At 34.4% G+C, this 26,564-nt stretch overlaps 2 protein-coding genes across 2 annotated transcripts; both read left to right on the top strand.

Moving 5' to 3' along the window:
- The first annotated feature begins 14,350 nt into the window (after positions 1–14,350).
- LOC102618238 (pentatricopeptide repeat-containing protein At4g32430, mitochondrial) lies at positions 14,351–17,174 on the top strand. Its single transcript, XM_006475739.4, has one exon. The coding sequence runs from the start codon at positions 14,423–14,425 to the stop codon at positions 16,805–16,807; it is 2,385 nt and encodes a 794-aa protein (XP_006475802.2). The 5' UTR covers positions 14,351–14,422; the 3' UTR covers positions 16,808–17,174.
- Positions 17,175–20,104: 2,930 nt separating this feature from the next.
- LOC102618519 (protein kinase PINOID 2) lies at positions 20,105–22,168 on the top strand. The gene is made up of 2 exons (XM_006475740.4): positions 20,105–21,069; positions 21,153–22,168. The coding sequence occupies exons 1-2, from the start codon at positions 20,489–20,491 to the stop codon at positions 22,039–22,041; spliced, it is 1,470 nt and encodes a 489-aa protein (XP_006475803.1). The 5' UTR covers positions 20,105–20,488; the 3' UTR covers positions 22,042–22,168.
- The last annotated feature ends 4,396 nt before the right edge of the window (positions 22,169–26,564 follow it).

Genomic DNA, 26,564 nt, shown 5'->3' with positions numbered 1-26,564 from the left:
AGTTTGGTATGATTGAGCAAACAAAACCTGTGAGTACCCCGTTGGCTTCTCATTTTAAGCTTTCTGCACAATTATCTCCTTCAATAGATGCAGAACGAGAATACATGTTACAAGTTCCGTATTCAAATGCAGTGGGTAGCTTGATGTATGCAATGGTGTGTACGAGGCCTGACATTTCACATGCAGTTGGTATAGTGAGCAGATATATGCATAATCCTGGTAAAGGACATTGGCAAGCTGTGAAATGGATTCTACGGTATATTAAGAAGACCATGGATGTTGATTTACTGTTTGAAAGAGACGATACACTTGGTCAAGGTGTGATCGGGTACGTTGATTCTGATTATGCTAGTAATTTGGACAAACGACGGTCAACCACCGACTTTTACTGGAGGGCCAATTAGTTGGAAGTCTACACTACAGTCTACAGTTGCATTGTCGATCACAGAGGCCGAGTACATGGCAATTACAGAGGCTGTTAAAGAGGCTATTTGATTACAAGGTTTGCTTGAAAACTTGGGATTGGCACAGGAGCACATTAATGTGTATTGCGATAGTCAGAGTGCTATTCACTTAACGAAGAACCAAGTTTATCATGCGCGTACGAAGCACATCGATGTACGATTTCACTTTGTGCGGGAAATTGTTAATGAGGGGAAAATTCTTTTTCAGAAAATCAAGACTGCAGAGAACCCCGCAGATATGTTCACTAAGGTGGTGACGACGATCAAGTTTGAGCATTGTCTAAACTTGATCAACATCCTACAAGTTTAAAAGCAGCTAGAGAAGGCAGAAACTGGAAGGTAGTTTGTTGATAATCGACTCAGATTTACTAAATTTTCGCCGAGGTGGAGAATTGTTGAAAAGTCAGCCCACAAAGCTTATTTTCACACGGTTTTTTTTTTTTAACAAATTAGAGGTTGGTGGCACAAATATTTGACAAGTTGTTGCCATGCATGCATTCAACTTTGGAGAAGCAAATTTGAAGACAAATTCACAAGGTAGGTGCCTAATTTATGTTGACAACTTTGTTGGGGTTTGTGCAATAGTGCACCCCATTTTTCTTTATAAATAGAAGACAATTCCTCATTTGTTAATCATCCCAACTTGAGAGAAGTAGAGAGCAATTGCAAGTGAGTTCTTTGAGAGAAATTGATAGAGCTTCCACTTGAGTGTTCTAGTGAGGTTCCATTTGGGTGTATTGGGGTTGTGGGTTTTGTGAGTTTTTCCCACTTTTGTAAATTCCAATTTGTTAGTAAAATTATCTTCCAATTTTTGCCCGTGGACGTAGGCATTACGCCGAACCACGTAATTTATTGTGTCCTATTTTCTTTGCATTTGTTTATCACCACATTTATATTTCTCTAGAAGTTACAGTATTAGTAATTGCTCAACCCACGTTTCCGCAACAAAGGATTCAATTCCAAATCGATACATTTAATTTGGGATGGGAAGGACGGACTCTATGGTAAATAAAATATGGATCTATATATATCCATTTCTAAAATAATTATCAAATTATAACTTATTATTTTAATTCATTAATTCTTAAAATTTACACTTGATTAACTACTTTCTCTCTCTATTATAACAATGTTAAAAACTGAACTAGTTTCTCTCTCTTTTGTTTTTTTTTTAATTTCTTTCTTAATATATCAACTTTATCTTTCTCTTAATTTTCACTATAACATTATCAAATTTACCTATTATTATCATTTAAAGTTTGTACTTTTGAAATTTGACCAAAAAAATTCCAATATATTCAAAGTGACACATAAATTTTTTATTTTTACATGATTAGTGTTTATCCCTTTTCATTTTGTCTAGATTACAATAGGCTTGAATTTGTTAATTTTTGAACAATTTCGTTTGTTAAATGTAATATTTACTTCATATTTCATGATAACTTTTGATAAAGGAAGGAGATAAGGGAGAGAGAGTGAGTTCAAATAAGTAATTGATCAAATTATATTTTCACAATAAAATTTTTAACTTACAAAAGGATGCAGTGAGAAATTTAGCGAGTTCAAAAAATCCCACCCATATTTCATATCAACTAAACTCATCAAATGACACACCCGCCCTTTAAAGAAAAAAAATCGTCAAACGACAATGACATCTACTAATATTGCGTACCTCCATTTTCAAAGTTTAAGGGCATTTATCATGGTATGAGAGTCTCTTAACTAATGTGAAATTATTTATATACGTGACAAAACAGGAAGGCGTACTACTATTGGGTAGATTAATGTAGTAATGTGAAATTAAACCAAATTTTAGGGAATTCAATAATATCACACGGTTTGAATACATATGCCTTTAGTCTCTAAGAACTTGATCGACTGATTTTCAAATAGTTTCTTTTAACGAGTCATGCAAGTTTAAATATTAGGGAAATAAATTAAATAATTGTTAAGAAAAATAAATCCTTGATTTTTCTCCTCAAGCTTCATAATTTGTTGGATGACACTTGAAAGAGAAAGTAATCAAGATTTACATCTCAAGACAAGGTGAGAGTTCAAAAAAAATTCTTTAAATATTTTTCTTGAGATTAAATCATTGATTTTGCTTTCCATTATTGGCTCTTTCAAGTATACATAATACAATAAATTAGGAAGTCATTCCTTTTTTTTTTTTTAGTCAAGAAAATATTACGCCTTTTTTTTTATTTACACATATTTTTATCATAAAGAATCCTAAATTTGTTCATTTATCAAGAATTCTTTTAACTTGAAATTTCTTCCTTTGTTTTTTTGTTTAAGAAAAGAGTAATGATGAGCATTTCAAATTTTTATCTCAAATTTCATTCCAAATGATATGTCATTTATTGAATGATTGATAATTTTTTACATGATTCAAGTGAATTAATATATAATTTCACCAATTAATTGATGAATATCACATCATTTGTAATAATTAAAAAAAAATTAAAATGTATAATCTATTCACTCAATCATCTTCATTCCTTACATCTTACCAAAACATCCTTTCATTTTGAAAGCGTTTCCACTGATCTTATCAAATAAATATTCGAATATTTATCTTTATCCTTTATATATATATATATATAACATTTATTTAAAAGGAGTTGACTAGGATTACAATGATGATTCAGTAGGGTCATTTACAAAGTTGAAAAGAAACATTCATCACTTATACACTCAACACACACCAATGCGGCATTTTGCAATACGTGCAATCAAGTTACAACTACTGAACTAAAAGTGCTCCCAAAATATGGCCATGTGATACACACGTGCCATCATTGTATTTGATCGTAATGATGCAACCACACCCTGCAAAGGTACTAACAGACAGCACTCAAATAATAAGAAACAAAACTGATCGATCAGATTCAGATGAGATCCGCCGCCCATTGTCCTTACCTTAGTGCGAACATGCAACATGTTAGAGAGCTGTTAAAATCACTGTACACAAAATAATGAAAGGCCCCTAACATTACAATGACCTATCACCAGACAATCTTATATGGGTCCTCTCACTCCTCTCTTTTTACTCCTTCCTGTCCACTAACTATATTTAAAACTTAAAATGCAGCTCAATGCTTGAGAATATATGTTGTTAATAATTTATTCTTCGACTTTGACTTCTTTGCCTCATACATGATATAGCACAACTACTTCTAAGGTTTATCTATTTGAGTGTCCTGTGAGTGTGTTGACGCTCCAAGTGTCAAGGAGAGTGATAGCAATATATATATATATAAATTATTTTTTTTAAAGCCAAGTTATTGGCCTTATTGATCAATTTACTTGTTTGACCAATCCATTATATCCATAGTAAAGATACAGGTAGTTCCATCTTCTCATCACTTCGCAGTACCGCCATTCCAACTCAAATTTTTGCTCTCAATTAGTTATTGTTTATAATTTCATTATTTTTTATATCTCTTTGTCTAACTTCAATGTTAGTAAATTTATTCAAATAAAAGATCATTTATATATCATGATGAATATAAATAATAATAATAATAAATTTTATTGGTCGATAAAAGGTTGATAAACAATTAAACAACACTGATTAATATTAGCCCTTTTATGTGGTTGCAAGAACCTAAAGCGACTTCAATTTATTGTGAAGGGAAGGGTACATAATTTTACTCAAAATAAGTTACTAAACTCTTAACTGGTCAAAATATAAAAGAAAAATGGAATACAAATTGACTTCCCTACCAAAACATATAAACCATAAAAAATTTCTAAAATTTAAATTTATTCCGATTAGGGTACGGAAAGATATCGTTCATACATTTTGGTCATCAACAGTGGATTAGAAAATCATTAAGATATGACCATCTAATCTAATGGTATTCATGTCGTAGAGAACAGCATCCTATGGTTACTAATTTTACTCAGTTTGATTCTTCTTGCAACACTTCTTGTAATACCCCTTAATGATAGAATTTAAAGAAAATGTGACATCACTACCAAGTGTATGATAAATTTAATTTTTGTCATCAAAAACTTCAAAACGAAGTTTTATTTTCTCAAATCGAAATCTAACACGAGTTGCCTAAAGTTAATGGATTGACATGAATGCAATGATGTCCGACATCATATTATTTTTAGAGATCGTACAAGTTAAATCAATTAATACTAACTAATGTATACTTGTATATATATAGATGATACATATCAAAACTTTCATTATCATACAAGGGTATATGAGCAATATTTGTTATCTTCACTAAAGAAACCCATTTGGCCGTCCAGTTACCAGCCGCCATTATAATTATTTCTTTTTTCAATAATTTTGGATCGTTTCGCAATTGTCTGGCAAGCATATCATCTAGATATGCATAATAAATAAAATGACACTCCAGTGTTATAAAGGTATCGATAAAATGAGTATTATTCGTTATTCTTTGGTGGAATTAAGTGAAGTCGATCTTCCTGATATTTTAGAATAAATTAAAATTCCCGTCCTTATAACAGTAGTCTTAACTTTATTAATTATTTTATTATTCTAACCTTCGTTTATCAATTGAAAATTGAAGTCAAATTTATCTAACAAACATATCTCATCACAAGCAGCCACCCTAAATAACCTTCCTGATATTTTTGTCGAATATATGTTAATTAGGTATAGGGCTAGGGTTAGGATTTGACAACAATTGGTTTTTTGGATTCAGATGTTCAGCAACTTTTGGATTTATGGTTATGTTTTGGAAATTTTCCTCTAAATTTTTATCTTTATTTTTCGTTTTTCACTTAATAGTTTGTTGATAAAAATATGAATTTTTTTTTTATTTTAGATCTGAAAATTGCATTTTTTTTCCCTTCTTGAGATAGAATATTTTCCAAAACATGAAGTCATAAACTCTAAGGCTAACACCATAACAAGGGTGTAGTAATAAAACAATAAATAATAAAAGTCACACCGTTATAACTGGCACTGCAAAAGAGATTTTAACTTATATTAAAACATCGAAAAAGTTTTGCTTAATTTCATCAAATATTGGGGGTTTAATACTCGTTTTTGTCGAATTACTTTTGATTTTGTTAGATATTATGTTGTACACAATTCAGCTATATTGCCAACATACGTCGATTTTATCTGGACCAAATCAAAGCCATTATCATCCATTTATTTGATGAGATGTTGCCTGCATATAATACCAGCCCCAATCAACCTTATTTATCTTATTAATCTTCCTTGAACTTTCCATAAAGTGGAACTTTGACAAAAGAGACTTATCGTATTTAATGTGATTTGCTCCTTAAAGTAAGTGGCAAGCTAGCAAAATACGTTTTGTTTTAATATTAAAGGATATCTTTTTCAATGATTATCAAAAAGTAATGACCATTATGGATTATAGAAATAAAATTTCCAATGAAAGGACTCATGTCGTGCTTAATGTGATTAATTTCTTAAACTTACTTTGGGAGGCAAAGTATGAATTATTGCACAATAATGTGCACTCAACGAAGCAACCATTTTTTGTTCTTCTTTAAATATTGATCCGCTTTTGACCCTTTTTTAAAAAAAATTTTAGTCTAACGACAACTTAATTTTCTCTTTACCCACGTAAATAGAATTGAAATCCTAAATCGCTTATTTTTAACACAAGAGATCTTTTTTTTTACCATCATTAAAATTCATATCAAAATCAAGATTGAAATTGATAATTCGCAAAGAAGAAAAGATATTTATTTTTCAACTTAGGATAATAGTATCCAGATGCCTCAGATTTGGTCATTTACCATTAAAATAAGATGGGTCTCTATGGGGTATTGAAATTATTGTAATACTCTTTGGTTTAAGTTTTTTTTTTGCTGTATTTAATAAATACAGATATTTGTAATTAAGATTCCATTAGGACTAGTTAAATATTGGTGAGGGTGAATATCATTTTTCTAAATCATTTATGTTCTACATTCGATATGGATATTTCTACCGGTTAAATTTTACGTGGACATGCAATATTACCCCCACATTTTGTTGGTGGAAGGAAGGAACTAGATTTAGGACCCAAGCCGCGTCCATGGAGAAAGTGGTGTGTGTACCCACCCTGCCAAATGGATAGGCCATGAGGCACTCTTTTAGTTCAAGTTGCATCTACATCACACATCTTTAATTATCAAACCCTTACCAATTTTAAATAGAGAACTTTTGGGGTAATTTGATCAAATGGAAAAATATTCCCTTATTTATGAAAATGAAAATTTTCAGGGACCCAAAGGCTATATTAACTCCGAATCCTAAAGAGAATCCAGTTATCCAAATTCCTGTTCAAGAAGTCTCGAGAGTCTATTTCACGTGCTCCTTTCAACCTGAGCGAACTTAAATTTATGAATTTGTGACCAAAATTTGTCGCTTGTTTTCGTCCTAGTAAATTTTGATAAATGTGGTTGAGAAAAGACTTCAAAAAATTGAATGGCTAGCAATGTTCGAGTTATGTTTTAAGTTTTTCCAGAGTGACATGCCCTTCAGCTAAGTACCCTGAAAATAATGGTCCCATCCAAGCACCTTACAACCTAAAGATACATATCTTTTGAAATACAAAACTCAAACCTCTATATGTGCTACTGCTGGATTTCCTCAATATGTGGCCGGGACCATTTTTAGGCTACGAATATTACCACATACCAACCTAAAAGAAATGAAACGAAAAGACGAGATTTAATTTTTTTATAAAAATATTTGTATGTATGTGTGCCGTGTGTATCTTTCAAAATTTTCATTTTCAAATATATTTGATGCTAAATTCTGTTGTGGTGTTCGTGTTGTACTGAAAACTCTCTTAAAACGTTTGAAAATTATATCATTTTATTCCCATACCACCTTGCTTTATTCCTAAAATAATTGACCTCAATTCACTCATAAAAATCCCCAACGTGTATAGCAACTAACAAATTATGGGTGTAAAGAGTTTTATATTAAACCAACTACAAATAATTGAAGAAACTCGTTTTTCATTTCTCAAAATAAAACATTATACATTGAGCGTTATTTATAGATGTAGAGGCTACATTTTTTTTCAAAGATTACATACGTGATTACGGAAGGAAATGTGTCGATCCGTTCGGTGCAGATCGTGTCTTTGACAAGTCCGGATCATGCTTTTAAAAACTTCCTTCAATGCCGTTTTATTTGACATTCTCAACACTCCCCATCAAGCTAGTGCATAGATGCCTTGCATGCCCAGCTTGTCTAGGAATTTTGTAAATGCTCTGCTTGAAATGGCCTTAGTTAAAATATCTCCAAGTTGATCTTCTGCTTGAATTTTCGGCAGTTCTAAGATTTTTTCATCTAATTTCTCCTTGATGAAAAATCTATCTACCTCGATGTGTTTTGTTCGATCGTGTTGAACTGGGTTATGAGCAATATCTCGTGCAGCTTTGTTGTCACAGTATAGTTGTATTGGTTGTTGTGTGGATAGCCCAAATCTTTTAAGATAAAGCTTATCCATAGCCCTTCACATACCCCAAGGGCCATGCCTCGATATTCTGCTTCAGCGCTCGAACGGGCAACGACATATTGTTTCTTGCTTCTCCATGTGACAATGTTGCCTCCCACAAAGGTACAGTAGCCTGAGGTAGAGCGTCTATCACTAACTGATCGGCCCAATCCGCATTAATATAAACTTTTATGTTGTTGTAATCTTCATGTTTGGAAAATAGGATTCCTTTTCCTGTATTTGACTTCAGGTACCTCAGGATCCGCATTACTGCTTCCATATGTCGTTCTTTGGGATTATGCATAAACTGACTAACAACACTCAATGCATAAGTAAGATCTGGCCTTGTGTGGGACAAGTACATCAATCTTCCAATCAGCCTTTGATATCTTCAATTGTCTATTGGAACTTAGTCTGAGGTGATACAAAACTTCAGTCCTTCTTCTATTGGGGTGTCAATAAGCTGACAAGCTATCATTCCTGTTTCGTGCAATAGATCTAAGGCATATTTCCTTTGAGATTAGAAGATTCCTTCCTTAGATCGAGAAACCTCAATTCCAAAAAAGTATTTTAAGGCTCCTAAATCATTCAGCTCAAACTCTCTCAATAAATACTTCTGAAAAGCCTCTTTTTCTTCCTCATCGTTGTCTGTAACTACTATATCATCCACATAGACGATAAGGGCAGTGATTTTACCTTGCCATTTTTTAATGAACAAGGTATGATATGAATTGCTTTGGTTATAGCCAAAAACACTCATAGCCTTTGTGAATTTCCCGAACTATGCTCTTGGGGATTGCTTCAACCCGTATAATGATTTCTTCAATTTGCATACTTTCTGATTGAGTCGTTCTGGTCCAATGCATCCTGGTGGTAGATTCATATAAATTTCTTCAGACAGGTCTCCATTAAGGAAATCATTCTTTACACCGAACTGTTGCACTGGCCAATCCAAGTTTGCTGCTAATGATAGTAAGATACGAATAATATTAATTTTTGCTATTGGTGCAAACGTATCAGTATAATATATCCCGTAGGTTTGGGTGTAACCCTTAGCTACGAGCCTTTCTTTGTATCATTCAATGGAGTCATCTGCCTTGTATTTTATAGTGTAGATCCATCGGCAACCCACTGGTTTCTTTCCTGGTGGAAGATCAATTAGTTTCCATGTTTGATTTTTCTAAAGAGATCTCATTTCGTCATTCATAGTTGTTTTCCACTTTGGGTCTTTTAAGGCTTCTGGCACACTGTTAGGAATAGATACAGTAGACAATTGATTCATAAATGATTGATTTAATTTTTACAAGCGATGGTTAGACACAAAATGACTCACAGGGTATTTGACTCTACTAGAGAAGTCAGACTCATATGTGGGTTTAAGGATACCTCTATTTTGACGCTGGGGAAGTATTCTTCTGATTAGACTGGGACTTGTGGTAGGAACACCCTCTACAGACGATTGGTTAGGTATTTCTTCATATAGTTCTTCATAGGACCCGATTTCGATTGTTGTTGTGTATGAGTTATTTTGCTCCCTAAATATGTCTTCACTTATCTCAGCCTGAGAATCATCGTCATTTTCTTTTCTAGTATCTTGAAGGTTTACTACCTCAATGGATTATTGATCTTCTTCAGGTGGAAGATATGTAAGAGTATGAATTTCCTCTTCATTATACTCCCCTTAAAATTCAAACTCTGATAGATAGTACATGATATCTTCATAAAAGACGACACCCATGGTTATGTATATTTTTCTTGATGGAGGATGATAGTATCGGTACCTTTTTTATGTAAGGCGTACCTTACAAACACACAACGTAGTGCTCGTGGAGATAATTTGTCCTGTTGCGGCAAATGAACAAAGGCAACACAACCAAACACATGTGGGGGTAAATTCAGCACATTTGGTGAGTTAATTGCTTCATTTAAAACCTAGAAAGAAGTATGAAATCTAAGGGAGCTTTAAGGTGTTCGATTTATCAAGTATGTTGCGGATGCCAGTGCTTCTCCCCAATAATATAGTGGCATGTGGGCTTGAATTAGTGATGCTGGAATAACTTCTAGTAAATGTCTGTTTTTTTGTTCAGCAACACCATTTTATTGGGGTGTGCCCACACAAGTGGTTTGGTGGACAGGTCCTTGTGATTTCAAAAACTATTGAATTGTTGTGCTCATATACTCGCCTTCATTGTTAGTGTGTAGAACTCAAATTTGTGACTGAAATTGAGTCGTCACCATCTTATGAAAATTTTGAAATAAAGAGTTTACTTCGTCTTTTGATTCCATAAAAAAAAATTCATGTCATTCTGCTACAATCACCAATAAATGTAAAAAACCAATGAGCTTTTCCAATTGTAGAAACTTTAGATGGTCCCCATACATCAAAATGTACTACCATGAAAGGAATTGGATTCTTATTTAATGATAATGGAAAAGTAATTCGATGGCTTTTTGAAAGTTCACAAACATCACATTTAAAGTTACAAACATCAAATTTCAAAAACAAACTAGGAAATAATTTTTTTAAGTAACCAAATGACACATGCCCTAAACGTCCATGCCATAACCAAATTTCTGATTTCCTTTTTTTCATGGAACTTTCTACTACTAATACAGGGCTTAGTGTTTCAGTGTTTGTTGATGTCATCTCGAGGTAATACAAGTTGCCTCGTCTAATACCATAACCAATCATTTGCTTCGTTTGGATGTCCTTAAACACGCAATGATCTGGCCAAAAAATTACAACACATGTTAAGTAAGTGGTTATTTGAGACACATATAAAAGATTATAATCTAAAGATAGAACAATTAACACAGAGTCTAAATTTAATTTATCTGTAAGTGGTAAAGATTCTTCCCCAATAACTGAGGTTGTGGTTCCATTTGCAGTGGAACTTATGTTTTGTGAAGATGGTTTCAATAGAAACACTTATCGAGAATCAAAAGTCATATGATCACTTGCACCAGAATCAATTATCCATGTACTATTAATAACATGTGTAATTGTTTTAAGGGCCTTACTTGGACTGACACAGGTTGCAATTTGCTCTAAAGATTCTTTTTTAAGATCTGTAGTGGATGTGGATTCAGCTATTGCAGTTTTTGATCCCGGCTTGGTGTTCTTCTTTCGAGTATCCCACCAGTCAGGATATCCAATGATTTCAAAGCATTGTTCTTTCGTATGACCCTTCTTCCTACAATGAGTGCAATTGAGTGATGACTTGTCAATAAGTTTCCTTTGAGGTTGCTGTCGTGCTATCATAGCAAACGTTTCTGATTTCAAAGCATTGTTCTTTCGTATGACCCTTCTTCCTACAATGAGTGCAATTGAGTGATGACTTGCAATAAGTTTCCTTTGAGGTTGCTGTCGTGCTATCATAGCAAACGTTTCTGAGTCGACCTTCTTGTTTAGTTTGTTTTGCCATACATTTTCTCTTTTATCTCTTCGGATAAAAGAACAGCATTCTTCTAAGTCTGTGATAATATCTTTTCGTAGAATTTCTCCACGAACTTGATCAAATTCTTCATCTAGCCCAGCAAGAAAAATGTGCACTTTCAATCTTTCAACAAACTTTCTATATATTACAACATCTTCTGGATCCTTCATGACCACTTTATCTCGATGATCAAGTTCTCGAAATATTTCGATCAATTCTTCGTAAAATTTAGAGAGTGATCGTCTATTTTGTTTGGTAGAGAACGTCTTCTAGTTTAGAGTGAAAACTTGTAATTCCTCGCTTCCATCATAAAAGGCTTTTGATAATGCATTCCAGATTTCGTAGGCTATAGGAATTCGTAAATATCTTTTCATGATCTCAGGAGACATGGATATGAGTAACTATCTTTTTACTTTTTGGTTCTCACTATACCATTTCTCATATTCCTTTGACGATTCATCAGATGGCTTTGTGCTGCTACGAATATATGAGAGTTTTTCTCCTTCTGTGAGATGCATCTCCATTATTTGAGACTAAACATCGTAGTTTGTCTCAGTAAGGATAATTCTGACATTAAATACCCCATCAGATTGAATAGATTGAATGACAACATGAGTAGATTCAGTTGAAATTTTCTCCATTTTTCTTTTTTTTCTCTTTCTTCATTTTTCTTCTCTTTTTTTTTTTTTTTGGCGTATAGCTTCAAACAAGGGAAATAATAATTTTTTTGAGCAAAAATGACAAGTCGTTTTTTTTCTACTTAAGAAAACGATATGTCGATTATGATGGAATAAAAACGACAGGTCGTTTTTAAGGCTACTGCACTTCTAAGAATAACATGGCATGTCGTTTTGTTTCTGCTTAATAAACCAACATGTTGGTTATGGTGGAATAAAAACGACAAGTCATTGTCCCGTCTGCTGCTCTTCTGGAGATAAAAACCGACATGTCGTTTGTAGTCTTCTTCAACCTCTGGAGCGTGTGAGGGCGCGTGAGTGGTGATAGAGGTGCGTGGTGGTTGGTTGTGATTCTGGAAAGCGCGTGTGACTGTGTTTAGATGCGAAATTTTTACGATTTGCTTAATGGAAACTGAGAAATTTGATCGTATTCTTTGTTTTTGAAGGTCACTCTCTTGGAAAATTTATGGGACTGTTGATGGACTTGTGATGGATTTGTAAACTCAAGTTTTTATGTATGGGTGGCTTGTTTTTTTATTGGCATGGGTTTCTGTAATGCTAGGAATGATTTTAAGGAATACAAATGGTGAAAAAATGGTTGTGGGAATGAGTTGGTTTCCTTTGTTTTTGTTACAAACAAAGCAGCGTACCTCACTCTGATACCATAAAGAAACTTGTTTTTCATTTCTCAAAATAAAACATTATACATTGAGCATTATTTATAGATGCAAAGGCTACATTTTTTTTCAAAGATTACATATGTGATTACGGAAGAAAATGTGTCGATCTGTTTGGTGCGGATCGTGTCTTTGACAAGTGCAGATCATGCCTTTGACAAGTGCGGATCATGTTTTTAAAAACTTCCTTCAATGCCGTTTTATTTGACATTCTCAACAATAACTAGAAACATCATTTCTTTCTTTTAATAGCTAACACCACTCTATTTTCTTCAAGGTGAGCACATACAACTTTTCCAGAAAAAAGAGGAATGGTGACTGACTTTTTTTTAAAAAAAAAAAGAATATTGATATATTACAATTAGAGATATTAATCTCTAATAGTATATTTATAAGTGGAAGAAATATTTACCCTCTCATTAATAAGTGGGAGAGAGAATAAATTGAGTCCCCGATGTGAGGACTCGAAAATTGTGGGAAAAAATGATGGGTGATTAGAAGAGTTTTAGATGTAGTCATTGGGGGTGGGCAAAATACCCGACCCGATCCGACCCGAAAAATTTCGGGTTCAGATCAGATCGGATAATGAATAAAATCCGATCTGATATAATCTTTGAAACCCGATCGGGTTGTGATCGGGTCGGGTCAAAACCGATTCGATCCGACAATCCGATCGGGTTGCTTAAACAAAAAAAAAAATCTAAATGGCTAAACAGAATATATATGAACTCATTATGGCTCACAGCCTCACACCAACACTCTCCGTGTTATTTCTCTTCACTCTCTTCTTTCTCTTCTTTCTCATAACTCACACAAACAACTTTCTTTTTTCTCTTCATTGTCTTCTTTTTCTTCTTTCTCGCAACAACAAAACTACAGACAGTTAGCATAGCAGCGGGCCATAGGCAGCACACCACTCGACCAGATCTGTTGCACTGACGACAGGATCTGCTTGCTGCTGCATCGACGGTTGCTGCACTTCACTTCGATCGGATCTGCTTTTTCGGTAGCCACCGTCAAAACCCGTGAAGCCATGAGCCATAGACGAAACTCGTTGCCGCTTGATCCATCGGCTGCCGCTTGACCCGCGCGAAGCGATCCATGGTTGTTCTTCCAACGAGACCGAGACTGAGATTCACGACACCAAGTCCTCCAAGCTCACAACTTTTTCAATTCTATTTCAGTTTATATTTTTTTTTATGAAGTGGAAATGGACTAAAATGAACTAATTGCATAAAAGTGATCTTGTAATTATTAAATAATTATTAAACAACCCCAAAATTAACACAAATGATTCTTTTTTGTCCTTAACCCGAATTGACCCGAAATTGATCCAAATTTTAGATCCGATCCGACCCGACCCGAATATAACCCAATCCGATCTGATCCGATCTAAAATTCGGGTTGAGTTCGGATGAGTTTCTCTCCAACCCGATCAACCCAAAATCCGATCGGATTGATCTGAACCCGATTTTGCCCACCCCTAATAGTCATTACATTTATTGGGCTAATATTTAATACATATCATATAGCTAAGCCCAGCTTACTATTCTTTTGGACTAAATGTGTATACACCTCTTTCATTACTAAATACCCCTATTTTTAACAATTTTTTTAATCACAAAATAGGGTGCAGCAGATAACTATTGGGGTCTATTTAGCATCACCCTCTACTTTGCGCTCGCGCGCTTTTTATTTTACTTGTAACAAATGCATGCATGCATTTTTGAGGCAGAGTTTAATACTTTTATTGTTGGGGTTCATGTTGAAAAGATTCGTTGTTACATTCTCATGATTACCCGCCAACTTAATTCGAAAACCCTCCACGGGATATCCAATCAACTGTCAATTAACCTCAGACGTTTCCACTCTTCGAAGCATGCACACCAACAGCTCGACAATAATCCTCACCGAAATGCTTTACCCATTAATCGTTTAATGGTCAGTGCTATAACAGCAAAACACCCCTTTGAGGCTCTTGAGATCTTCCGAAGGCATCTGCAATTCGGTTTTCTCAACGACATCGATGAGGTTACTCTTGCGATCGCTCTCAAGGCATGTACCGGGGACCAAACACCGGGGCGCCAAATCCATGGGTTCGCTATTACTTCGGGGTTTGTTTCATATATTTCAGTTTCGAATTCGTTAATGAATATGTACTGTAAATCTGGTCAATTTGATAAGGCGTTGTGTATTTTTAACAACTTGAATAATCCTGATATTGTGTCCTGGAACACTGTTCTTTCGGGGTTTGAAAAGAGCGATGATGCATTGAGTTTTGCTCTTAGGATGAATTTAATTGGAGTTGTTTTTGATGCTGTGACGTATAGTACTGCTCTTTCTTTTTGTTTGGACCATGAAGGGTTTTTGTTTGGCTTGCAATTGCATTCTCTTATAGTGAAGTTTGGATTGGATAGTGAGGTTTATGTAGGGAATGCTCTTATAACAATGTACTCAAGATGGGGGCGTTTAGTGGAGGCTAGGAGAGTGTTCGATGAAATGCCAAATAAGGATTCTGTTTCATGGAATGCGATACTGTCAGGGTATACCCAGGATGGAGATTACGGGGTAGAAGCTATTTTGGCATTGATTGAGATGATGAGAAAAGGGTTACGGCTTGATCATGTATCATTCACTAGTGCAGCCTCAGCTTGTGGTCATGAAAAAAACTTAGAACTGGGGAAACAGATACATGGCGTGAGTATAAAAATGGGATACGGGACACATGTTTCTGTTGGTAATGTCTTAATGTCGACTTACTCAAAGTGTGAGGTAACTGGAGATGCAAATAAAGTATTTCGCAGGATGCATGATCGCAATGTAATTTCTTGGACCACAATGATTTCTATGAATAGAGAAGATGCCGTGTCTCTCTTCAAGGAGATGAGATTAGATGGGGTCTGTCCAAATGATGTTACATTTATTGGGCTAATACATGCCATATCCATTGGGAACTTGGTTAAAGAAGGGCGAATGATTCATGGGCTATGTATAAAGACTAATTTCCTGTCTGAACCAAGTGTTTGTAACTGCCTCATTACCATGTATGCCAGGTTTGAGTCCATGCAAGACTCAGAGAAGGTTTTCGATGAGCTTAGCTGCAGAGAAATTATTTCGTGGAATGCTTTAATCTCTGGGTATGCTCAAAATGGATTGTCTCTGGCAGCGGTGCAAGCATTTTTTGGGGTTATTAAGGAATCCAAGCCGAATGCATACACATTTGGCAGTGTTTTGAATGCAGTTGGTGCTGCTGAGGATATATCTCTTAAACACGGCCAACGATGCCACTCCCATATAATAAAGGTTGGATTGGACAGTGATCCTATCGTTGGTAGTGCTCTCCTTGACATGTATGGAAAGCGAGGGAGCATTTTTGAGTCTCAAAGAGTTTTCAATGAGACACAAGAGAAAAGTGAATTTGCTTGGACAGCAATAATCTCTGCCCTTGCAAGACACGGAGACTATGAATCCGTGATGAATCAGTTTAAGGAGATGGAGAACAAAGGGGTCAGACCTGATTCAATTACTTTCCTTTCTGTGTTAACAGTATGTGGTAGAAACGGAATGATTCATAAAGGACGTCAGCTTTTTGACTCAATGTTGAAGGATTATCATATTGAGCCTTCTCCAGATCATTATTCTTGTATGGTAGACATGTTGGGCCGTGTTGGGAGACTGGAGGAAGCGGAGGAGTTGGTGGGTCAGATTCCTGGAGGGCCAGGACTGTCTGTGTTGCAAAGCTTGCTAGGTGCTTGTAGGATACATGGGAATGTGGAGATGGGTGAGAGAATAGCTGATGCTTTGATGAAGATGGAGCCAGCAGGTTCAGGTTCATATGTGTTGATGTCCAATTTGTATGCTGAGAAGGGCGACTGGGAAATGGTTGCAATACTTAGGAAAGGGATGAAGTCAAAGGGAGTGAGGAAGGAAGTGGGATTTAGTTGGGCGGATGTGGGTGATATTGATGGTTTGCATGGGTTTTCATCAGGTGACAATACCCACCCACGATCTGAGGAGATTTATAGAATGGCAGAATGTCTGGGATCTGAAATGAAATATCTGAACAGTAAGAGAGAGAGGGCAATTGCTTTGTAACTTCATGTAGATTGGAAACATCAGAGACCCTGAATAGGGGGAACTAATTATACTCTTGGTTTATTGGAAAGGAATTTACAGTAATACCTTGTTCTTATTTCCTTTGAAATGATTTGAGGAAATGATAAAGGAGGCAAAATTCAACCAGGCTTTCTCATATTTATTCTGACCTGAAGTGAGTTTCGATACTTTTGACCTTTTCTTCTTGGTGAAGCATTACATTTCACCTTCCCTGTATTTTGGTTTTTTAACACCGACCCTTTATATGATACATAGTTACCATAACTGTAGTTTTATTTAGCCCATTGAAACCCTTGTCATGTAAATATCTCCACGTATAGTTATGAATCGTTAATGGCTTCTGATATTTTGCAATAGATTTTCAAAATCTAGCCAGCACCTGTATCACTTTCGGGCTGTGCTTCAGCTACGGTTGGTTCAACTACTAAGAAGAAACTGTTAGGTTTCAAATAACGTGGGCCTGACGTAGTACAGCTGGGCTTGACGTGTAAGTATACTGTAACCATTTTCTTTTAGAATCATTCACTTTGTCAGAGAGACAAGGTTTGATCTGTTGTAAAATTGAAAAGATGATTGATTTCAGTTCAAAAGAAATTTGTTCTTAACTGTTTCAGAAATGAAGGAATATAAGGTCAGTTTCAACTGCCAAAGCATGTATAATTCTTACTTATTTTATTTTCTCAAGGAACTGATCGCCACTTGAAATTAGAAATTATAATGCAGATTACAATTTTCTTTCACTTCTAGCATTAGGATAGTCAGTTAAGGTTTTATGCATCAATTGATGTGATATCTAACTCGATATTATCATTAAATTTTCAATTATAATTAAATAAACGGTATAAAAGTGTGTTGTCTGATTGCTTGTGAAAGAAAATTCAATTTCTTCTGCTCTTAAGCTTTTAGATTTTAGTTGAAGTCATGGTTGACTCAAATTAAGAAATTAGTTCTTTTAATTTAAATTCCTTTCCTGCTATTGTTTATGTTGACCAATTTTCCTCTGCACTTTTCATGTCCCTCAACCAACTAGACAGTCTGGTAACTGCATTAAGCATTCTACGAAATTATTCGGAAAATGAAAAGTCTTAACAACAAGAATGAACCATGTACAATCAGCTTTATCATTATCATTATTGGAAGAAAATTATTGTTACATTATATATAATGTATATTAACATTTATTTAATATTGAAGAATTATTCTCGCCCATGTGTGAATGTTAATTCATTCTTGCATGGTGTGATTGATTATCTCTGTAGCATCAAATGCTGAGCACATTTTCGACTTTATTTAAAGTTATTTTCTTAGATATGAGCACATGGGTGGAGGATTACAATTAAGATTAAGCATTATTCAAAGTTTCAGAGCAACTTATAGAATAAAACAAAATATTTGTCTTGGACCCCATGAGTTGGAGCTGCCCATGATAATCTGTCTGAGACAACCGCCATATAAAAGAACAGAAAAAGATTAGATGCAATTCCTCAGTATATGAATCCATATCCCCTTTCTGAATTTGGTCCACTTTCACTGAAATTTTTGCTTTGAATGTTTCTCTATTGACCTTTAGGGTTTATATATATGTATATAATGTGTTGTGGGGTTGTCAGGTTGGCCACGTTTGCTCAGTGTATTTTCACTTATTATTGAAGTTTGAAGGGCAAGAGTTCCCCTGTCGATTTGGTTGTTTCTACTCACATCTTTTATCTTGTTTGATTGCCCTGCCACCAACTATTTTTAACAATGATGTTTAGACAAAATGTGAAGCAACTCAAAATTCATGCATTAGTGAAAAAATGGAGCAACAAAGATTTAACTTTGATGAATGTTATTGTGGGAATGGGGAGAAGAATGTATGGGGCAAGTGATGGAGCAGCGAGTATTCCTATATATTTGTCACTCAGCAGAATAGCAAGTTTTGCTGGGTCTGCTGCCAGGAAATGCAACCAAAAGTGAAAATGATAAGATCTTGCAGAGAAAAGTGGAGCAATGAAAGGAATGAAGGAAAAAAGAAAAAAAAATGGATAGAATTGCAATATTTTATTTGAATAGTACCAAAGAGGAAATCTGGGAGATCTTTCACAAAGCCTAAATCCCATCAAATGTGGAAAAGATTTTGGTTTGATCTGCCTCCAATACCTACTACAATTTAAATCCCTCTTTGTTATATCACTCTCGTCCAGTTTTCTTTTGGGATTCATTGATGTTTTTTATGATCAATGATGACCAAAATTTGTGCTAAATTATAGTTGCACATGACCGTCATCATCACCATAAAATTGAGTGAATATAATTATTGACTACATTGCAATCATGGCTACAGTGACTCAGTGAGAGTTTAAATTCGCAGAAGTAGAATGCAATCTGGGATCTACCGAGTGTAAATTAAATTTTACACTGAATACAGGTGAGATTTATCCATACTTGCAAGTACTTACAAAGATAATGAGTTGTCTATGAGAATTTAAACTCATTCTTTCATGACAAGAGAAAGAGTTTTTATTACTCGGCCAATGATCCGAAATTCTGAATTATAAACTTTTCACCTTTCTCTAACAAAGAAAGATTTATGTATTCAACTTACAACAGAAGATGAAGTTCAATTCAAAACATAATTGAGATACCGTGAGGTGTTTCTTTCTAGCAATAAATTAATCAAACCAATTGAAATCGGAACGTGTAAAGCCACGGGCAAATATAGAAATACAATGGACCCAACACAGGTCCCCAAACACATATGCAAGTTCACATGCATGACAAGAACATCATAAACATTAATTAATTTTATGAAAACAGATATAAAAGATCGCCACCTCCACAAGGTTTTATCTTTGAGGTGGAAATGAATTTGGGGCACGGGTGCTTCGTGCATTCTCCAGCTTTCTACAGCTCCATATGAAAACTTCAACTACCATTCAAAAGCAAGAAGCTAGCTGTGTAAATCATGTACGTGATTTATTAGGACCGTCAAGATATTATAGGCAATTGATGTCGTTTAGCTGTAACATGAATAAGCAAAATCTCTTTGCTTTGATTACCTTTAATTAGTTAGTTAATTAATTAGTTAGTTAATTAATATGTTTCTTGGGAAACAGATCATCAAAATCGGTGTTACAAGCTTTTTAGCATAAAAGAACAAGAGCTTTTGACCGTCATCTCTCACAAAGTCATATCCTTTTTGTCTTAAAACAAATCTTCTGTATTCGGTTAATTAATTCATAGAAGATGAGATAATACGAAATATGAACATTAGCTGAGGAAAAAAAATTACATGCATGAACATTCCTCTCTGTATCCCACTTCTGACACAAACAAAGCATAGTGGTTGTGTCAGTAGAGTTACCATGCCTAAAAAATTTTTATAAGATCACATCAATTTATTACTTTACTCTTTTGCTACATCGATTAAATTTTAAATTTGTAAGCAGATCAAATTGTACCACCAAAGAACTTTCATTTCCTTTTGTTGAAGAAAGCTCTCTCTCTCTAACACTATTAGCAAAAAAGTAACACTCTGTAACTTTTCTAAACTCACATCACATTAAGCTAGCCGTATATAAAAAGCCTTGAAACAAAGCAAAAGAGAGAATCCATCGCCCTCCTCACTCACTAAGCTAATCACTACATGCGCCACCACAAACAACAACAAAAGCAACGACAATGGTAGCTGCAACAGCAACAAATGAATCAGACTACGACAGCAGCTCCTCCTCAATAACGGTTCCAGACTCGAGTCGAAGCTTCATGAGCAACCTCAGCTTCGGTAGCCGCCGTAGCTCCATCTCTCTGTGCTCCTCATCAGCAGCCGATCAAACCTCTCTTTACAATTCCCACAAGCCGCACAAGGCCAACCAAGCAGCTTGGGAAGCCATGAAGCGGCTTAGAAGAGCCCAGGGTCGAGTTGGGCTCGACCATTTTCGCCTCCTCCGCCGCCTTGGCAGCGGAGACATAGGGAACGTTTATCTTTGTCAAATCAGAAACCCTATGGTGGGGTTGCCACAGTGCTTTTATGCCATGAAAGTGGTTGACAGAGAAGCACTTGCTATAAGGAAGAAACTACATAGAGCTGACATGGAGAAGGTGATTCTTACGATGCTTGACCATCCGTTTTTGCCCACTTTGTACGCTGAGTTTGAGGCTTCCCATTACTCTTGCTTGGTTATGGAGTATTGCCCTGGAGGAGATTTGTACGCTGCTCGCCAACGTCAGCCTGGGAAGCGCTTCGGCATTTCCTCTGCTAAGTTTGTTTTTTTTCTCTTTTTTTCTTTTTTTATAATAACTTAGGGTTTGTACACACTGATGTGACATTATTTTTCAATTATAGGTTTTATGCTGCGGAGACCCTCTTAGCTCTAGAGTATCTACACATGATGGGTATTGTTTACAGAGACCTGAAGCCAGAAAATGTGTTGGTTAGAGAAGATGGGCACATCATGCTTTCGGATTTTGACCTTTCTTTCAAGTGCGACGTCGTTCCAAAGCTTCTGAGGCCGAAACTCAGCTTTGAAGCTATTGAAAAGTACGAAAAGTGTTCAATTCCTTCATGTGCTACGCCCATGCAGCCGGTGCTTTCTTGTTTCTCATCAGTATCGCACGGGAAGAAGAATAAGAAGAAAGCAGTTACTGTCACAACAATCAGAGAACAAGTTGATGGTGATCATCATGATCAAGAATTACTTGATGATCCAGAAGTGGTGGCCGAACCAATTAACGCTCGATCAAAGTCCTTCGTGGGGACCCACGAGTACTTGGCCCCGGAGGTGATCTCAGGGCAAGGCCATGGAAGTGCGGTGGATTGGTGGACTCTAGGTGTGTTCTTGTACGAAATGCTTTACGGGACGACGCCGTTCAAAGGCGAGAACAACGAGAAGACGCTCATTAACATCCTTAAAAAGCCATTAACGTTTCCAAGAATTGGAGTTAGCAGCAGTAAAGAGTTTGAAGAAGTGGTCAAATTACAAGATCTCATAAGCAAACTTCTGGTGAAGAATCCCAAGAAAAGAATCGGAAGCTTAAAGGGTTCTGTCGAAATTAAGCGGCATGAGTTCTTCAAAGGTATTAATTGGGCATTAATTAGGTCCATTAAACCACCTGAAGTTCCTAATAATGATCTTTATTGCAAGATTAAGAAGAAAGTTTACGTACCAAAACTAAGCAAGCAAGAGCGAGATGCTCCATATCAGATACCCACTCATCATTTTGATTACTTCTAGATGTAAAATGTAAATAAAATAGAGAAAGCAGAAGTTTGAGAGCTGTTTTCTAATTTTCTTCTGTTTTTATTTATTTAAATGTTTTTTTATCTGTTGATTAATGATTGTTTAGGAGTTATCAAGTCAATTTCTCTTTTTAACTGTGCAAAAATTTCTAGTAACTAGCATCTGCCCTTACGTGTAAAAGGGGAGTATTCCATAATGGTTCCAATGTGATTCTCATGAGCAGTCTATTGAATACATGTGGTGACAATAATGACTCGCGATGATGGTAAAAATAATAAAATTAAAAATGAAAGCCATCCTATAGCTTTTTTTAATATAACTTACTTTTCCACGTAATGGGCACTTTCACAGCCACGATATCCCATGTACTTTTCACCGATCAAATCAAAAGAAACATACAAACCCGATAAAGGAAGAAGAAGAAGAGGGAGACAAAAAAAAAAAAAACGCCATCTTTCATTTCTCCTTTTGTTTAGTAAAATTGCAGTAAAATAAAACAGTTAATTAAAATCTATTGGAGGATATAATTTAACATAAAAGCTGTGCTTAGGTTTAGGGCCTTTGCCTACTACTAATTGAAAATTGGATTAAAAATTGTGTGGTTACGTACAAATAGGTATGATGGTAATATGTCTGGACCACTCTGAAAGGAATTGCATAATTATTAAGTGTGTAAAACCATAATCAAGAAAATTGTCACATTGGTTATTTTTATTATTACTAAATTGATGGTTTGAGTCCCTAACAAAAAAAAAAAAAATTGATGGTTTGAGTCAAACTTTGGAGGTCATTCAGTCAACGGTCTAAATACAAAAAGAGTATTTGCTACCTAGATCCCTGTTGTTGGTAAAACACGCGACAAAACCTTCAGGTTTCAAGAAACCATCTCCGTAGTCCTTCGTAGTTGTAGATTCCTTCTTTAAAGTGCCTTCATACCTTCAACTATTAAGAACCTATATTCTAGGAACAATGATGATATTTTGAATACAAATAATTATCTCTTTTTTTTTTTTATAGTTATAACTTAGTGATGACTGAATTTTCTTCCACTCATACGAGCAAAGTTTGAATTCCAAACTCTTATTTTCATTTAAAAAATTTTATCAATGAAATTAATTGGCACCCAGAAATAATTATAGATATCACTGATCTATTGATTTATTCTCAACTTTAGAACCTAAATTTTTAAGATGAATTACCAGTATTAAAAAATTTGGCCTTGTGTCAATTTATTGTGTGATGCCAAATTTCGTCATTGTTTATGGTTGTTAATGATTTATCTTTCATCTTTTTAATAAGTTTAAAAATTTCTTTATTTATAATTTAAAGTATTGACGGTCAACACTCAACAAGATCAATTAAAGGACCTATGTGATTCTCATAAAAAAAAAAAAAGGACCTGTATGATGAAATCTAAAAATAAGGGGTTATTATATAATACGGTTTAAAAAAATCTGATTTACTTTTTGCAAGTAATAGGGAGTTAAGTAATAGTAACCCATTAAAAATGTAAAAAAGGAAGGGTCAATACAGTAGGATGAAATGGGTTTCTTTGGATTTGGAGAGAAGACCAAATTGCCAAAGCCATTGATGGATATTTTGACTGGGACCGTTTAAGCGTCAGCTTGCAGTAGCACGCGAGTTTCTTCATTCAACACCCCACTTGGTTCTGCAGCTGCATGGAGAGAGTGACAGGATTCCCAATCTATGTTACAAGCAATAAAATCTGCGTATAAATTATTTTGCTCCATCCGCATTCTAAGTAAAATATTTACTTTATTATTATTTTTCTTTAAATGTCGATGATCGAATCGAATTGGTAAATATTCTAATTTTGAGAATGTTTCTTTAACTTTCTTTAAGATTACTACTTTTTCTTTCCTTTTTTCTTTTAATAAGAGATCTTAATTCATGAATTTGGTTGCTTAACATTTTGTATTTTATATTGAACTTGTATATGGGAATCCGAAAGAGGGAAAAGTCAGAAGGATCTAAGAAAGGGCTTGCTGGCTTTATGTTCTCTGATTTCTTATATGAGGCTGCCTGGTTTTAAGTCATCATGATGCAAGCACGTTTTTGCTTTATTAGCTCCAATTTCCATCCCACCAACCCCAAAAAGAAACCAAAAGAAGATGGGTTCAAAAATTTATCGATGACACTTGAATAGTACTGATGTTTCTAAGTATATTTGGAGATGATTGTTTCTGACGGGTTAATTAGGCTTTGGTTGCTCTCCTACTCTTACCTTTTTTTTTTATTAACCAAAACCTTCACCCTAGAGTTCCTCCATAAAATACTAGATTTGGATTCTAAATGATGTGGTCAAGGAGTGACATCAAAATCCTAAGATAGTGCTAGCTACTTGATTTAAATAATGCTAGCAATTTTGATGCTATAAGAGGAAGAGAGGATTTGATCTCAACAGTACTCCGGCCATAACGGAGGTGGGGGCAGGGAAGGGACATAACTCAGCGGCAGAGTGTCACCTTTAGTTAGAGCTATGTTTGCAACTGCAGGATTCAGCTTGACTCTGGGAACATCGACTCTTACGTGCATGGGAACTAATCTTTCATCTGTCACCCTCTCTACATAAATTTGACATTAGTGTTTCAATCCACAACAATTGTGATCTAATTAGGCCACAATTCATCAATTCCAACTACGTTTTAAATTAAGGCCATGTTTAGTATTGAGATTAAGTACTTTTAATTTAAGTTGCAACTGTTAAGAAAAAAAATCATAAGTATGTATTAAAAGTTAATCAAGTGTACATAATTAATGTGAATACAAAAATAATAAAGATATTATAAATTTTTCATCATAAAAGTGATGGATCAAAAGATAAGAATATTCATTTATCTTGAAATTTATATACCCCAATAAAATTCTCTCCAAATTCACTATACTCAAATAAATATTAAAATCTCAGTTAAGCATTGGAGTGTCTTCATAATTATAATGGTTTGTTTCAAAATAACAAGAGAAATTATATGTGCACCACCTCTGTTTTACCATATGTAAATCTAACCACCACAAAATTTTTATATGTTCTCTGCAACTCCTTTGTTTGTAAACTTGTATCAATCAACCACTTTGACACTAAGTATCTATTTAGTACAATTTATCTAATAGTCATAACTGCTTTATTTAATCTCATAAGCTCTTATCATAATTTTTGTTGTTGTTTGATTTTTTTTTTTTCAATAGAGCTTTTGAAACTTAAATAAGTTATTTTGACTCTACTAGCAAAAACTTATATTTTGGGCTTTTAGGAGTAGAGGTTGAATTTTTTTTAAATATTAAAACATTTAAAATATTTTCTACTTATTTGGCAATCTTCTTTTATTCTTTTCATAACATAATTTTAAAAAACTTACCTATTCAGGTAATTTTATGAATTTTTAGTAAAAGCGTATTGACAACCAAACAATTAAAATTTTTAAATAAAAATTCTATTTGTAAAAGCTCTACTAATAAAAATTCTACTTAAATTAAGTTCTACTTGAAAAGTTGTAGCAAACGGAACCTAAGAATTTAAATAAAATGATCATTTTACCCCTAAATGAATTAAAAGATTATTTTATCCCACAAAATTTTTAAAAATAAAAAAAATTATAATTATAAGAGTACCTCTTAATTTAATAAAACAAATAAATCTCAAAATCCAAGATGTTAATTTTCATAATTATATTTTTTAAATTATAATTTTTGTAATTATAATTTTTTTATTCAAAGTTGGTTTAGACTATTATTATTTTGGTGATTAATTTAAACAATAGAAATCATTTGATAATTGTGATTGTAAAAATAAATAAAAAAAGTGTTTGAGATGAGAATTACACATTTTTTAGGTCAAATGAATTAAAAAAACAATAATATTTTATCAATTAGTTAAATGACACTCACACACACAATTTTTTAATAATATTTTATCAACAGATATATGGTATTTTTTTTTTAAAAAAAAATTATAGGATAAATTAATCTTTAATTCATTTAGGGGTAAAATAGTTATTTTATTTAAATTCGTAGTGTCAAAGTGGTTATTGATACAAGTTTAAAAATAAAGATGGTGCAAAAAAATATCAAAATTATATAATTATTAGATGTACATATGACAAAATAAAGGTGGTGTAGAGATAATTTCTCAAATAACAAACATGTACAAAAGGGAGAAGTTTTCCATTTTAAATGATACCACCTAAAGAAAAACACACCTTCACATTTATATAATTTTCTCTCGGGTAAATATTCGTTTAATCTCTATATTTTGAGTTCAATGTCTATTTAGTTCGTAGAATTTTTTTTAAAAAAAAAAACTCAAGGTGCCACCATTGCCAAATATGTTATATTTGTGCCTAGAGATGGCCAATGGGTCGGGCGGCACGTGGCGCGGCACGGCACTAGCACGTTTCGGTGGGGCACGAGGCACGGCACAACACGCACGTGAACCATACCGGGCCTAGAATTTTAGGCACGCGGGCCTTAATAGCACGGCACGCGAAAAAACATGTAAT

This window comes from Citrus sinensis, chromosome 1 (genome assembly GCF_022201045.2).
Source record: "Citrus sinensis cultivar Valencia sweet orange chromosome 1, DVS_A1.0, whole genome shotgun sequence".
Lineage (NCBI taxonomy): Eukaryota > Viridiplantae > Streptophyta > Magnoliopsida > Sapindales > Rutaceae > Citrus > Citrus sinensis.
This window is presented reverse-complemented; position numbering and strand designations above follow the sequence as displayed.

Excerpts from the sequence above, each read along its gene's own strand:
- LOC102618519 (XM_006475740.4), top strand. The coding sequence starts at position 20,489 with ATGGTAGCTGCAACAGCAACAAATGAATCAGACTACGACAGCAGCTCC. Across the intron at positions 21,070-21,152 it reads TTCGGCATTTCCTCTGCTAA|GTTTTATGCTGCGGAGACCC; the intron begins GTTTGTTTTTTT and ends TTTCAATTATAG.
- LOC102618238 (XM_006475739.4), top strand. The coding sequence starts at position 14,423 with ATGCATGCATGCATTTTTGAGGCAGAGTTTAATACTTTTATTGTTGGG.